Source organism: Pipistrellus kuhlii, unplaced genomic scaffold, assembly GCF_014108245.1.
Source record: "Pipistrellus kuhlii isolate mPipKuh1 unplaced genomic scaffold, mPipKuh1.p scaffold_m20_p_3, whole genome shotgun sequence".
NCBI classification, from domain to species: domain Eukaryota; kingdom Metazoa; phylum Chordata; class Mammalia; order Chiroptera; family Vespertilionidae; genus Pipistrellus; species Pipistrellus kuhlii.
In genome coordinates, this window is record NW_023425529.1 from 84,463,076 (window position 1) to 84,476,881 (window position 13,806).

At 50.5% G+C, this 13,806-nt stretch overlaps 1 protein-coding gene across 33 annotated transcripts in view; it reads left to right on the forward strand.

Moving 5' to 3' along the window:
* The window catches only part of CACNA1C (calcium voltage-gated channel subunit alpha1 C), a 562,813-nt gene that overhangs the window by 496,379 nt on the left and 52,628 nt on the right, over nucleotides 1–13,806 (forward strand). For 20 of the 33 annotated variants that reach the window (XM_045588403.1, XM_045588425.1, XM_045588429.1 and 17 more), the window contains one exon: nucleotides 3,106–3,189. In XM_045588403.1, the coding sequence (XP_045444359.1) occupies nucleotides 3,106–3,189 (84 nt within the window). Of the gene's footprint in view, nucleotides 1–2,426; nucleotides 2,511–3,105; nucleotides 3,190–13,806 lie in introns of all 33 variants that reach the window. The other 13 variants (XM_045588407.1, XM_045588416.1, XM_045588426.1 and 10 more) reach the window with 2 other exon arrangements.

Here is a 13,806-nt window from a genome sequence, read left to right on the forward strand (position 1 = left end):
AACCGTGTTTTGTTGCCATGTTTTCTAGGCTGGATGCAGAATATCCTGGACTCTGCTCTCATTCCTGTTTCTCTCCTTTCTCCCCCTTGACTTCTTCCCTTCCTTTCTGAAATACCTCTACCCACAAAGATGGTGTTCCTATCTAGAGATAACCCCCAATATTTTCCAGATTCTAATTTTAAAACATATGCATCTTTATAGTCCATTTGGGGCCTTCACTCTTTACCTTCCTCCCTTCAAAACCAGCCCTCTCCATTTGCCCTGAGAATGACATCTGAGAACCTGGGAGGGAATTGGTTGTTTCCTGCTCATAACATCTGATTTAGATGAGAGAGAGAGGCCCCTCTTTGCCTCAGAGAGTCTAGTATGTTCAGAAAAATATTCTGGGAAGCCAACAAGAAAGCCATGTATTCAGGCTGACCCTCACCTAACCCATGCCCTGGCCAACCTCTGCTTCCCCGGCCTGACCATGCGAGGTCTCCACAGTGGCACTTCTGTTTTCTTTTGGCAGAAATGCCTGGGAACCGAGAGGCCCCTTTCCCTGTGACCTGACCTCCCACACTAAGAATAACAGCCCTAGGACAGCGTGTCTTGCGATCCCTCTGGAAAGGGCATGGCTGGGAAGTGGGGAAGTTAAGGGAGCTGGATAGAGCCAGGAGGAAATGGAAGACACAGACTCATGGCTCTTGTGAGTAAAAAATAAAAAGGGAGCCGAAACCGGTTTGGCTCAATGGATAGAGCGTCGGCTTGGTGACTGAAAGGTCCCGGGTTCGATTCCGGTCAAGGGCATGTACCTTGGTTGCGGGCATATCCCCAGTAGGGGGTGTGCAAGAGGCAGCTGATCGATGACTCTCATCGATGCTTCTAACTCTCTATCTCTCTCCCTTCCTCTCTGTACAAAATCAATAAAATATATTAAAAACAAAAAATAAAAAGGGAGAGTTGGCAGCCTTCTAGAGGGCTGGGGAGAGAGACCTGGGAAATTCTCAGGAGAACTTGAGTGCTTCCAGACCCACTCACCAGGCTCTGGAATTCCACCTCCCGGGAGCCCCAACCGGTGGCTAGAGGAGAGGAAAGGTCTGGTGCTGCTCAGCAAAGGGGCTCCAGTCCTGTTTTGTCCCCTTTGCAGACATTTCTTTAAAAACTGAAAGAGCAAATGTCCTTTTTTAAAGAAGACAAATGTCTTTAGTACTAGGTCCTTTCCTCTCCGTGGGAAATGTGGCTGTCCTGTCCCTAGGGTTTCCTCACCTGTGAGCAGATGCCCATGTGGTCACAGCACTGCTCTCTAAATCCCTCACCTCACAGAGAGGCAAATGGTCTACCCAGGACTCCTGGAATCCTCTAGGGAACCTGGGACCACCTATCCTTTGTTGACCAGTTGTCTAAGTACCTTGAAGTCTTTCAAAAGGATTCATCTCTTCCCTTTTCTAAATATGGCAGAGATAAAATTCCATAGGTGCAGGGTAAAGTGGTAAAAACGGGACACTGTCCCTCCTCTTCCATGCCAGAATCTCTCCTTCCTAAGAATCCTGTTCCCTTCCATACCCGCTACCCAGACTATCCCTGTCAACCCAGTTCTCAAGAAAGGCTTTGATAACTTCATTCACTTTGGTGGCACCTGCATTTCAGTGGGATCCTATGTCAGAATGTCACTGTTGGGACAGGAGCCTGGGCAGGTGTTGCTTAGGAGAGCATAGGGCCATGTCCTGCTCTCCCCAGCTATGAGACCTACCTGGACAATGTCTCTTTTCAGTCAGGAAAGCCTTTGCCACAACAGAGGTGCCCCTGAAAATTCTTGGACCTATCCAGAGCTGGAACAAGGTGACGGCCATTCTGTCTGCATAAAGTCCAGCTCTTTATAGACATTGTTCAATGATGTGGTCCCCTTGTCATTGCTGAACTTTACATGAGGCACCTCTGAGCTAAGACGACCTGGCCACCCTTCCGGACCACACTGGTCGCTTCTCTTTAGCTCCCAGATCACCCATCGGCCCACAGCCTGTTCTCTAAGGAGTCATCCAGCTGTGGTCCCTCCCTGCCTCCAGACAGGCCCTTCTGAAAAAGAGAGCTGGGGACATGGGAGATGCTGAATGTGGACTGAAAAGAGAGTCCAGCCACACCCATGCCCCATGGCAGCTTGTGCTGCCTGGGAAGTAGACAGGGCTTCTGAGCAGGAGGGCGGTGAAGCGGAATGGTCTGGAGGAAGGGGAGCCGTGTGGCCATGGGGAGGCAGGGCAGAAGGATTGGACTAGTCGCCTTCTGACACCTCCTTTCCCCCTGGGCTCCTGGGCTCTGAGAGGGTGTTTGGAACTCCAGCAGCAACACTGAGGTGCCGGAACGGTGATTCTGATGCTGATTGTTGCTCTGTTCTTGTCTGTCTAATATTCCTTTTTAATCCCCATCCTGCCTGCCCCTCCCTTATGTAGGGTTACTTTAGTGATCCCTGGAATGTTTTTGACTTCCTCATCGTAATTGGCAGCATAATTGACGTCATTCTCAGTGAAACTAATGTGAGTATGACTCTGCCCTCCCCAGGAACCTCCTCCTTCCTCTTCCTCTGCCTCCTGTTTCCCTCTTACTCTTTCTCTCTCTCTTTACCTCCTTTTATTTATTTGTTTTAATTTCCCGTTTTTACCCGCCTCTAGTCATGCTTTTTATTGAACCTGCCGTCGTCCTGTGAGGGAAAAAAAGTGGGAGCCTCTCCTCCTTTTTTTCCACTAGTCCCAGCTCGGCCCTGTGTGCCAGGCCCAGGAGCTTGGCCGAGTGGAGGGAGCAGGCAGTGGGAGGCCGCCAGCTGCCCTCCCACGTGGCCACAGCCCGGCGTAACCTTTGAACTAACCTAGCTTTTGTCAGGCCTCTCCACCCTGCGAAAACCAGGTGACCCAGGTTTGAGCCACCAGGACTGTAGAGTGGTAAGAGAGTATTTACTATGCCCACGTAACCTCTTTCTTTTCTCATTTTTTTCTCTTCTCTCCTTTCTTTCATGCTTTGTTTTGTTTTGTTTTGTTTTTCCTCTTCCTTTTTGTTTTGTTTTTCTCCTTTGTTGTTGGTTTTTTGTTTTGTTTTTTTTCTTCTCTCTTTCCTCGGCTTCTCTGCCCCATGCAGCACTATTTCTGTGATGCATGGAATACGTTTGACGCCTTGATTGTTGTGGGTAGCATTGTTGATATAGCAATCACCGAGGTAAACGTAAGTACTTGGCGTCTGGACCTGACTGTCCGTGCCTGCTCTAACACTCATTGTCTTTCCCCGGTTTATTGTTTTTCTTCCTATTTTCTCCTCCCCACCTCCTTATTTTCATTTACTGGTTTTCATTTGTTTGTTTATATTGGTTTGGAGGATTTTTTTTTCTTGTTGCTTTATTTTGAAAATGTTATTATTTATTTAACCTTGGAACGAGACAGGTCTCCCTTTCCTTTAAGTTTTGATTGCTGCATCCTTTTCTCTCTCCCTTTACTCTCAGCCTGGCATGACTCACCCTGTATAGGAGGATGCAGCTATGGGGAGCACGGAGTGAGAAAATCAAGGGACATTTGCTACATCTGGGCAGCTGCTGGGGCGGGGACCCAAACCTCTTTTCACTCCACTCACCCCCAGGCCTCTGCCTCTCCCTGCTCGCCTTCCCGCCCACAGAATCTTGGGAAGGAGCTCTCTCCAAGTGGGACGCTGGAGTGAAGGCTGGGTCTTCGCCTGCATTATCAGCCCCAGGCCCGGCCCGTGACTTTCACACTGAAAGGGCTTTGTCTGATTTAACAGCAGCCCATGCAGGCAGCCCGGCCCTTCCAGGCCCATTTGGGAGAGAAGAGAACTGGTCATGTGCAGAGCCCTGCTTGCACCCCTCTTCTCTGGAGTGGCCGAAGAGCCAGGTGGCTGGTGACCCACCGAGAGAGAGCCCTTCTGAGGTCTTTCCTCCCTCTTGCTGGGGCAGCAGCACCTCCCTCCCACATGAACCCAAGGAATGGACTCTTGTACCCGCCTGGTTCTCTCCCACTCCCGCCCCTCGCCCTGCCCTGGCTCCCTGGCCCCAGACAGAACCCCAGCCCCTGCGCTCCGAGGCCTCCTGCTGCCTTCCCCGAGAGTTGCCTCCTCCTATACAGCTCCTACCAGTTCCTGCACATGTCTTTTTGTTACCTGGCATGTTTAATTAAACCTTCTCTTTATCTATAGGCAAGCCCTCTGCAGTAGTCTTAAAGATGTATTAATTTTTTGTCATAGTTTTTCCTTAATTAAGAGACTTGTTAATGTTTGCACAAAACCCTGATGCACTGAACCATGAATAACAGCATGGAGTAGATGCTGTCCGGTTTGGATCAAAAATGTTTGAAACTGCCCTACCAACCGCCACCATCTCCCCACGGTGTTCCACATCCCCTCTCCTCCATACTTTGCTCCCCATCAGTGGAACTGACGTGTCATTTTATCTGCCTGACTTCCCTGATGAAAGCCCTGTCTGCCCCCTCCCAGCAGATGGACATTGAAGGAGGTTGTAACGCTTCCCATACACTCCCTCAACCTCTAGCACCCTCCCACGCACCCCTGGTTCAAGATTTGGTTGCCTCTCTGTTTCCCAGATCCCCCTAGTTGTCTTTGTCGTGTGTGTGTGTGTGTGTGTGTGTGTGTACACTTGCCCTTGACTTCTTCCAGTGAACGACAGGTTATATTTTTTAAAAACCAGTCCTCCTACACATGCTCTGTGTCCCCCTCCCTTCATACTCTGCCTCACCTCTCCTGAGCACACTCCCAGTTCTGCAGGCTGGATGGCCCACGTTGTATCTCAGATGCTATTCAGAGCCATGAGTTGGTCATGTGTCTGTAAAGGCCAGCGCTTCAGGCTCGGAGCTGGCGCCATGCAGTGCCCTGGACTGAGGGCGAATTCAAGGAGAGGACAGGGAAGAAAGCAGCAGTGGGCCCTGCCCTCTGAGGTTGTATTTTCAGACAGCAGTGCAGGAGCTTATGAAGCCTGTGCCAGGGACTGGGAGCCTGAGAGCCAGCAGGGAAATGCCAGCCGGTGTCAGCAAGCTGCTCCTTGCATGCAGAGAGAACCCACTGTCGGCAAGGCCCACATCAACACTCAACCTGCCAGTTCCCCCCAAACTGTTAGCGTTTCTAAAAGAAAAACAAAGACAAAGCAAAAGAAACTTTTAAGGTGTAAATTTCCCTCTCTGCCGATACATGAAGTGGTCATGTATCGGCAGAGAGGGAGGGTGCAGGACAGGGAAGGAGCGTAAGGCCGCAGACCCTCCATTTGTACGTGGTTTTCTACTGACGACTCACCCTTGCATTTGTCTCATGTAACTGAACTACCCTGCGAGTCTGACAGACAGAAATTATCATCCGCAATCTGCTGTCGCTGAAGATGCTGGTGGAGAGGTTAAGTCCTTTTGTGGCGTGCAGCTAGTCCAGCCCCTCACTCATGGGGCCCCGCCCGAGTTCTCTCTCTAATCCATGATGCCCTTTGATAAGCACATGCATCTCATATGTCCTTCCACCAGCAGGTTTGATCAGCCCTTATGTTCTGTGATTTATATTCAAAATAACCATACGATTTTTGATAGTCTACACAAAAAATGACACATCAGCCCCCTTGGAGCTGGGATGCAGCTCTCACCAGCCTCCCTTACCCCAGGTTCAGGCTCTTCCTCCTCTAGACCAAGGTGAAGAGTCACACTGAAGGGGGGGTCTGGTGACGAAATGGGGACAGTATGTGCGATGGAGAGCAAGGGGCATTGCCCAAGACACGGCACTTATTTCCCTCCACACAGTGAACGGCTTGTAAACCAGGCAGGGGCGGTGTGGAAAGAGGAGAGAGGGCTGACCTAAGTCAGAGCTGGCAAGTGGCTGAGTCTTGCTTCTTTTTTTTTTTTTTTTTTTTTTTTCTGGAAAAGAAGATGCGTTTCCCCCAGTCAAAAGAATGTGATCCTCTTATGGAACTATGTTTTGAAGCTCAACTAAGAGCATCTATTTTAAAACTCTATGTAAACCATAAAGTGCTGTGGAATGGAAGAGACTGTGGCACCCAAGCAAATGACATTTTTTTGCCAAATGCCTGCTGGAATAGCTGGGAGGTCCTCAGCTCTAGCCAGTTATCTTTAGTTATAACTTACACCCCACAGGCACTGTTAGAGCCCTCTTTCCCAGATATGGTTAGATTCTTGGAGATGGTCGACAGGTGGGGCCAGACCAAAGCCAGCACAGCTCACTGACCACTGCCCATGCCCACGCCTGGGCAGCGCTGTTCCCCAGCACATTGCCCTGCACCCGGAGACAGTCCGTATGTGGATGACAACTTGTATAAGCAATCATGCTTAGTCTCAGAGGTAGGTCCCTCTGCCCATAGGTTCTGCCTCAGGCCACTGGCAGCTCCTGGGTCCGAACACTCCCTCGTGCAAGAGGTTTACAGCTCCAGGTGTCCCCTGGGGCCGCTCCAGGTCTTCCCAGAATTTTCTAGTCTTACTTGTCATCACAAGATACTCATTCCCAGACATATGTCCTATTTGGCAGGAATCTATCTTTACCTTGGCCTCAGGAGGATCCATGAGGACTTTTCACCTGTAACTCATTGTCTTTGACTCTTAAACCTACAGAAATTAACTCTCACTTCCCTCACATAATTGCCATATTCATCATAACCGCCCTCCAAACATCTCTCACATCTAAGCTCATCTCCCATAAATGCCTTCTCTGTCTTCCTTGCCTTTACAAGCCTATGACACCTCTTCCTCTGGGAAATGGGTTTCCCACCCATCCCAGGAGCCAGCATTCATTCATCCCACCATATATATCATCTCCTCTTCTGTGTGCCAGCTACCATTGTAGGCACCTGGAGTACCTCAGTTCACAGAACAAAAGCTCCCTTTTCATGAGCTGGCAGTCTAGGGTCAGGATAATCCACCCGTGAGCAATGCAAGGAGTACAGAAAACAAGGAAGTCATAGTCCTTTGAAAGCTGGTAAGTGCTTTGGGAAAGAAGAGTGTCTTGTGAGGTGGTCAGAGGTGCTAAGAGGCAGTGAAGGAAGGTGCTATTTCAAATAAGATGGAAGTGAGGAGTTACCCATGCACATACCTGGGAAGAGGACTTTGGGGGCAGGAGGAAGGGCTGTGACTGATGCAGAAGGAGCAGGGGAGATGAAGAGGGGAGGGGACCAGAGAGGAGGAGCAGGATTTGGCTTTTACGCTGAGCAAGAAGGGGAGACACTGGTGCCTCTGAGAAGAGGTGTCCCCTAATCTGACTTACTTTTCCCAAGGCCAGCTGGCTGTCTATGGGAGTCAAGGTGGAAGCACAACACCATGAAGAAGGTGCACATGATCACCCAGGTGGGAGGGGACCGTAGCCTGCAACAAAGCAGCAATAACAGAGGTGGTGAAAACGGTCCAATTCTCGGTCTGTTTTGCAAATAGAATGACAGTATCTCCTGACAGACTGGATGTGGGAGTGGGAGAAAGAGGTGGCCAGGATGGCTGTGAGGTTTGGGCCTAAACAGTGGGAGGATGGAGCTGGTATGAACAGGGAAAGACAGGAGGTAGAGCGCGTTTGCACGAGGAACTCGTTGGGATCCATCTATTTCACCTTCCAGTGGGGATGGCAGGTAGACAGTTAGACATAGAGTCTGAGGGTGGGGCTTGGAGTTGTATAGGTAGTGTTCAAAGCCATGACAATAGTGAAGAGCTCCCAGGGCAGAAAGAAAGACAGGAGACAGGACTGAACGGGGCGGGACCTCCAGTGAGGAGGGCGGGACGTTTGGTGCTCAGAGCCAGCCTGGGGTTCACTTTCTGTTCCCCCTGGGAGATGCCTCTGATCCCTGCAGAATGCACCAGGAGGGTGATCAGAAGTCTCCACCATGTGGAGCTGTACTGATTCTGCTCCCACTGCTCTTCTCCGAGGCCTCACCTCGTTCTCAGTCAGAGGCTTCCTTCCTCCGTGTCCCCTGGGAAGTCCAAGGGCAGCGTCTTGTCACTAAGGAAGCCTCTGGTGTTCCTTTATTTCTTGGGTCTGAAATTATATTTCCCAGAGGGAAAAGCCCAAGACATAGGCCATGTGATTGTTAATGGAAGTTCCTGGAGCATCAGAAACTGCTCCCTAACATCCCAAGTTGGAATCATTTTGGGTCCCTGGTCATTCAACACCTTTCCCAACACTGTTCTTTATCATTATGTATTTTAGAGATTATTGCACAATAGAGAGTGCTGAGAGGCCTGGGCTCTTACATTATGGATACAGAGAAATATTCCCAAATTGCAAATCAAGAAGCTTGTGTTCTGTTTCCATCTCTGGCATTAGTAAGCTTTGTGACTTAGAGTAATTGACCCCATCCTCTGGTCCTCAGCTTCCTTGAAAGCAAAAGGGGCAAGGGGCAGGTGGAGATGGCCTCGGAGGGCCTTTGCGACTCCAGCACCCCTGGGTTCTGGATGGGACATTCTCTGGAGTGTGAGGCAGATTTCCATTTCCTCTCACTGCCCTGCGGATTCCAGCTCTGAGGAGGAGTTCCTTTCATACGGCTCCAGGGCTGTGTGGGGATCTGCTCCCTGTCTTTGGGTGGCTCATGTGGAAATTCTCCCGGGAGGAGGCCTGGAGGGACCTTCAGGTTGAGGAGCAGGTCAGAGGTTGTGTGAGGCCTGGAGAGCTCCACAGAAGGTCAGCGAGAGTAAAAGCAGAAGGATTTGCTTAGGAGGCAGCACGCTATCCACTGAAGTGACCGGAGCAGGAAAACAAAGTAACGCTGGCCCAGGCTATGATCTCAGTTGATGAGAGGCAGGGAGGCAGGGAGGAGAGGAAGGGGAAGAGGGAATGGCAGCTTTGATGAGCATGTGCCAGGCAGCCTACTAGGACATCACACACAGTCAGATTAACACTTCCAGGTGCTTAGTGTCTGCAGAAGGAAACCAAGTCTTATGCAGGATGAACAGTTTGCCTGTAGCCAATGGGTGGAAAGACTGGGATTCAAATCCATTTCTGTGGTAGAACTGCGTTTCCACAGAGTCCATTAGCTAACTGCCTGGGCCAGTCTGGCCTGGGCATGAAGGACCCCTGTCACTCACAGGCCTTCATTCAGTGCACTCCCAGCATCACAGCCTGGGGCAGAGAGGCTTAACCTAACTCTCTGTGCCCGCTGATGCTGCCAATGCCCGACCAAGGGGCCCCAGCTGCCCTGGGCTCATGCACCTAGTTAATGGGGCTCTGAAGAGGAGGGCAAAGCTCTTGTAAAGCAGGCCCAGCTGGCACTTGAGAAGAAAATGGGAGAGGGTACAAGATGGGCCTGGGACTCAGTTCCGGGGAGTGTCCATCGATGAGCACATGGAGGCCCCAAATCCTCCCTCCCCCAGCTCCTGAGCCAGTGGCACCTATTCACCACAGCTCTGAGTAACTGTCTCTTACCAGCTCCCCATAAAAATAATGAAGCAACTTTGGCTCCTGCTCAGGCTTCAGGGCCTGGAATGATGGGAAAAGCAGCCATTCTGAGTCACAGAGTGTTTGCTGCGCACCCACCCCCCGGGGTTGAGTCAGAATGCTCAGCCTGCATGCGCCAACCCTCCCTCCACATTTCAGCCAGGATGCCTGTGTGGGCTCTCAACCTGGCTCTTGGTGTGCCTTTTCCTGACCCTTCTTCGGCAGAGAAGGGAACAGGTGGCATGAGAAAGGCAGGGCCGGGTGCCCCCCGAGGTGTGAGGAGGGGTAAAGGCGGAAAATGGGGTCACACAAAAACGTTAGAACGCAGCTTTGGAGACCATCCATCTCCACTGACTCACAAGCACCTGCTGGGAAGCAGCCCCAGATACACAGTTTTACAGATGAGGATGCTGGAGGAGAGGCAGGAACAGCTCACTCATCCTCACATCATTTAACAGCAAGGGCAAGCCAGAACCTGGCCCCTGATCTCAGTCCTGCGTGTTTAGTGCAGGGGCTCAGATAGAGACATCGCCAGACATTGTCTGAATGACGGTGCTCACTGTGGCCTGGGCTACTTCTACGGTAAATGAAAGCCTGATTGGTGGTGTCAGGCCAAGCTGGGTGAGGCTCTCATACACCTCCATTTCCCTTTGCTGGGTCCGTCCTGTCGCTGACGGAGCTCCCTCCAGCCTCCTCACATCCGTCCCCACAACAAGACGAATGCGACCAAGGTCTCTTATTTCCAATACACTAATTCATCCTAAGGTGGGGGTGGCTCAATCAGCTACCTTTTCTGTGAAGAAGAGAGGGTAATGGCCACCCCAAAGGTGGAATATCTGTGTGTCTCATGTAAGACCACACCGAATGAGGAAGCAGTTCCCCAGCCTCGCCCTCCAGGTGTGGGACAGGGCAGTTTCCTCCTCTGCTTGGACGTAAAGCTGGCCCTGGAGACAGTGGCCGAACCCACTCTGCCCAGCAGGGAGCTAACACCGTGACCATCGGCAGGCAGTCTGGCTGAAAGGGAAGAGCCACTGCAAAAGCCTCTGGAGGGTGAGGCTGCTGTGTGGGCAGCGAAGGAGCGCAGGAGGCAGTGTGGCAGGACAGCCAGGCTGGCGAAGCAGCCCTCAGCCAGTTTCCCAAAACTGTGCCTTGAGATGAGGCATGGATGCTCAGCCCAAAAGGTCCATGGAAACCTGTTCGCTTGTTTGTGACGAACAGCCTGATTTGGATTCTTAATTCAGCTGTCAGATCATCTGACAGTTTAGCTCCCCGTGCCCTCTGCCTTGTAACCAAGGCCCCTTCTCTTTTGGTTTCCTCGAATTTTCTCCCCTTCTTTATTCTCTCTCTTCTATCTATATACAACCCTCTCCTTCATCTAAAACAGAAGAGTGGACGGAAGCTGTCACAACACACTCCTTGGTTTGCCCAGACAGCCACCTGGGCCTGAGCAGTGTCTGTCACTTCAGGTCTCACAGGCTGAGCAAGTTCCTGTTCTGTGTTTGCCAGAATGCCTCTAAGGCGAAGGGGCCTGGGATTTTCCAGAGCCAGTGGAAGAGTGAGAGAGCTGGCCTCAGGCAGGCTCAGAAATGCCCCCAAATCATCGCCACTTCTGTTCACACCCATTTACTCTTCATATCTGTCCTTCCTTGGGAATCATCTGCTTCCTCTTGTTTCCTTTATGGGTCTCTCTGTCTTCACTCCTACTCTTCGTCCTTTGGGATGCTCTCACCCCCCTCTCTCCCTCCTTCTTCCCCTCCTATGGAATTCTGTCATGCTGGTAGCACTGCTGACAATTGATTCCATCCATTTATTCTTTATGGGCTTCTTTTGTTTGCATGACTGGACATGGGCCATCCTTCTGCAGAGAAGATAAAGCTGCCCTGGCAATTTGGTAATCAGTCTCGTTTAGCGTGAGTACCTGGCAGGTGACAGCAGCATCCAGGCCCTGCACCTCTCACCAGTCCCCTCGGGGCCAAAAGTCTCCAAAAGAGAGGTTCTGAAGGGGCGTTTCATCCGGATGCCTGTGGCCACAAAGACTCATGAGGGATCATCTCTGGCTAGAAGTTTTCCTTGGAGAAACAGATGCCAGCCAGGGAATTTTCAACAGGGTGGGCATGGGGCAGGGTTGTTGCTCTTTCCACTCTCCATCTTGTCATCTTTGGGCTTATTATCTTCATTTCTTCCCTGCCCTGTTGAATCCAATGTTTTTGCCTCCCTCATAATGCCCCATCTTCCTCTTCTTACCACTCCTCCTCCACAGATCTGTTTACATCTCCCATTCATTCCAGACCAAAAAAGAAATTCTGTGTAAGAACTACTTTCAAGTGTCCATTTTTCCTTCATTTGCGCTCATATCTAAAAGCCTTTGGCATCTACCCTCAGCGTCTGTAACCCAGTTGACTTATGGTTCTTTAATCTTTGCATCTTCCTTAGCAAGGAGGCTCCAAATTCAACTTTGGAAGGTTACAGGTTAAAACATATTTACTTTGGCCTCCTAAGCACGCCTTCCCTGCGGCCATCCCTGGTGGCCCTGAGGGCAGCATCTCCCAAATCCCTGGCATCTGCAGGCCACACTAGTCCCTGCGTGCTCCTTTCTCCTGGTGGAAAGAGGAGGTAAAAGAATAATGAGGACCCCCCACCCCCAATTAACTGACACTTGCTGGCTCCTGGCCACCACACTGGTTTCTAGAAGCCCCTGCTCTGCCTTTCCCAGTCTTTTCTGTGTGGTATCAACCTCATAATGGTCCTCTGGCCACAAATTAACTGGGGTTCCACCAACAGAGCCCCGACCCCTCAGCCCTCCACCGCACCACGGTGTTCTCACAGCTGAACTAACCATCCTCTCTTGCAGATCAAATTGAGATGAGAGTAGAGACAGCAAAAGCAGAGACGCAGAGCTTGACATGGGGTGGGGTGGAGGCATTGCCAGCTGGAATCTGCCCTTCAGGTGAATGGAATAACATTTCTATCACAGTCACCCTCTAAGTTTTAGACAAAAGATTTTAAAAAAGAAAAGCAAGCTTCTTCAGCAGGGTGCCCAGTAAAAGACTCACACACTCCAGTAGCATTGCCCTTGCCTCCTGTTCAGAGGAATGAGGAAGCTTGGTGGCCATGAGATTATAGCCATCGCCTCAACAGCAGCCATCGGAATTGGCATCCCATCTGTGGGCCTTGCTCCTGACTCAGCGGGGAGCCAGCCTGCCCTGGAGGGAGTTCCTCTGAGACTCCTCTGAGGAGTCTGTGCCTTTCAAGGTCAACATGGCCAGGAGGGGGCAGCGGAGGCTTCTGAGCTCTTTAAAATGTTCTCTAATCAACTGATCTCAAGAGAATTATGGAAGACAACTTTGTTGGGTATTCCAGCTTAGATATCTACACCTAGCCCCTAAATCCCTAGTAATCTCCCCCTTTTTGGCTGTGCAAAGAGGAGGAAGGATGGGGGGAGGGAGAACATCTTTTTTTACATGGATAGGAGCTATTTTCAACAACTTTTAGTTCTTGAAAGAAAGGTAATGTTAACAACTGGGAAACATGCCACTGATGTCATATTCCTGGGAAATCCCTCCACTAGGAGAATCTCTCTGCCTCTCCTGTGATCCCGGGGTTTCCCAGGCAGCCTCTGTGTGGTCTAGAGATAGTGCCGCAGTGAGCAGGAGCAGTGAGTATATTCCAGAAACTGACTCACCCACTGAGGCAACACTTCTGATTTGATCCTAAACTTCACTCAGAGATTTTCTCTTAATAACTGCCCTGTATCACCCCTATGGCCTTGCCAGTTATACCAAACCAAGCTAATCTGCATATGTAAATTGTAGCACATTAACTGGCTTTCCCTCTCTATTTGCCCTTAACCTGTTAGCTGGAACCACTAGCCAGTACTCTTTCTGAAAATGTCCCACCTCTGCCTCACTACTATAGTATACAAATTGCATGAACAAGTTTAGTTAATTGGCCCAATATCTTTAGCGCCTTGAAGGTTACCAGATCATTAGAAAACAAAGATGAAAAAATTGGTTGCTTAGACATTCACTCCACACCTGCCATTAGTGGATACAGCACAGAATTCAAGCTCAGCCAGAATGTTCGGGGCTGGGGCGCAGCTCCGTTGCCTCGTAGGGGAGGGCAGTAGGGTCTCCGGGCCCCTGGGCGTACATCTTCAGGGAGTCCTACCACCCCCCTCCCCAGGAGACCGTGGATGGAGCTAACTCAGGGAACAAGGAGCAGCTCTGGAAAAGGGTCTGTGATGGATGGCACAAGGACTCCAGGCTACCAACTAATTCTAAGTTTAGCTCAAAAAGTAGAACCTATGCCAAGTAGTTCTTTCTCTTTTTTTAATATATTTTATTAGATTTTTTACAGAGAGGAAGGGAGTGGGATAGAGAGTTAGAAACGTTGATGAGAGAGAAACATCGATCAGCTGACTCC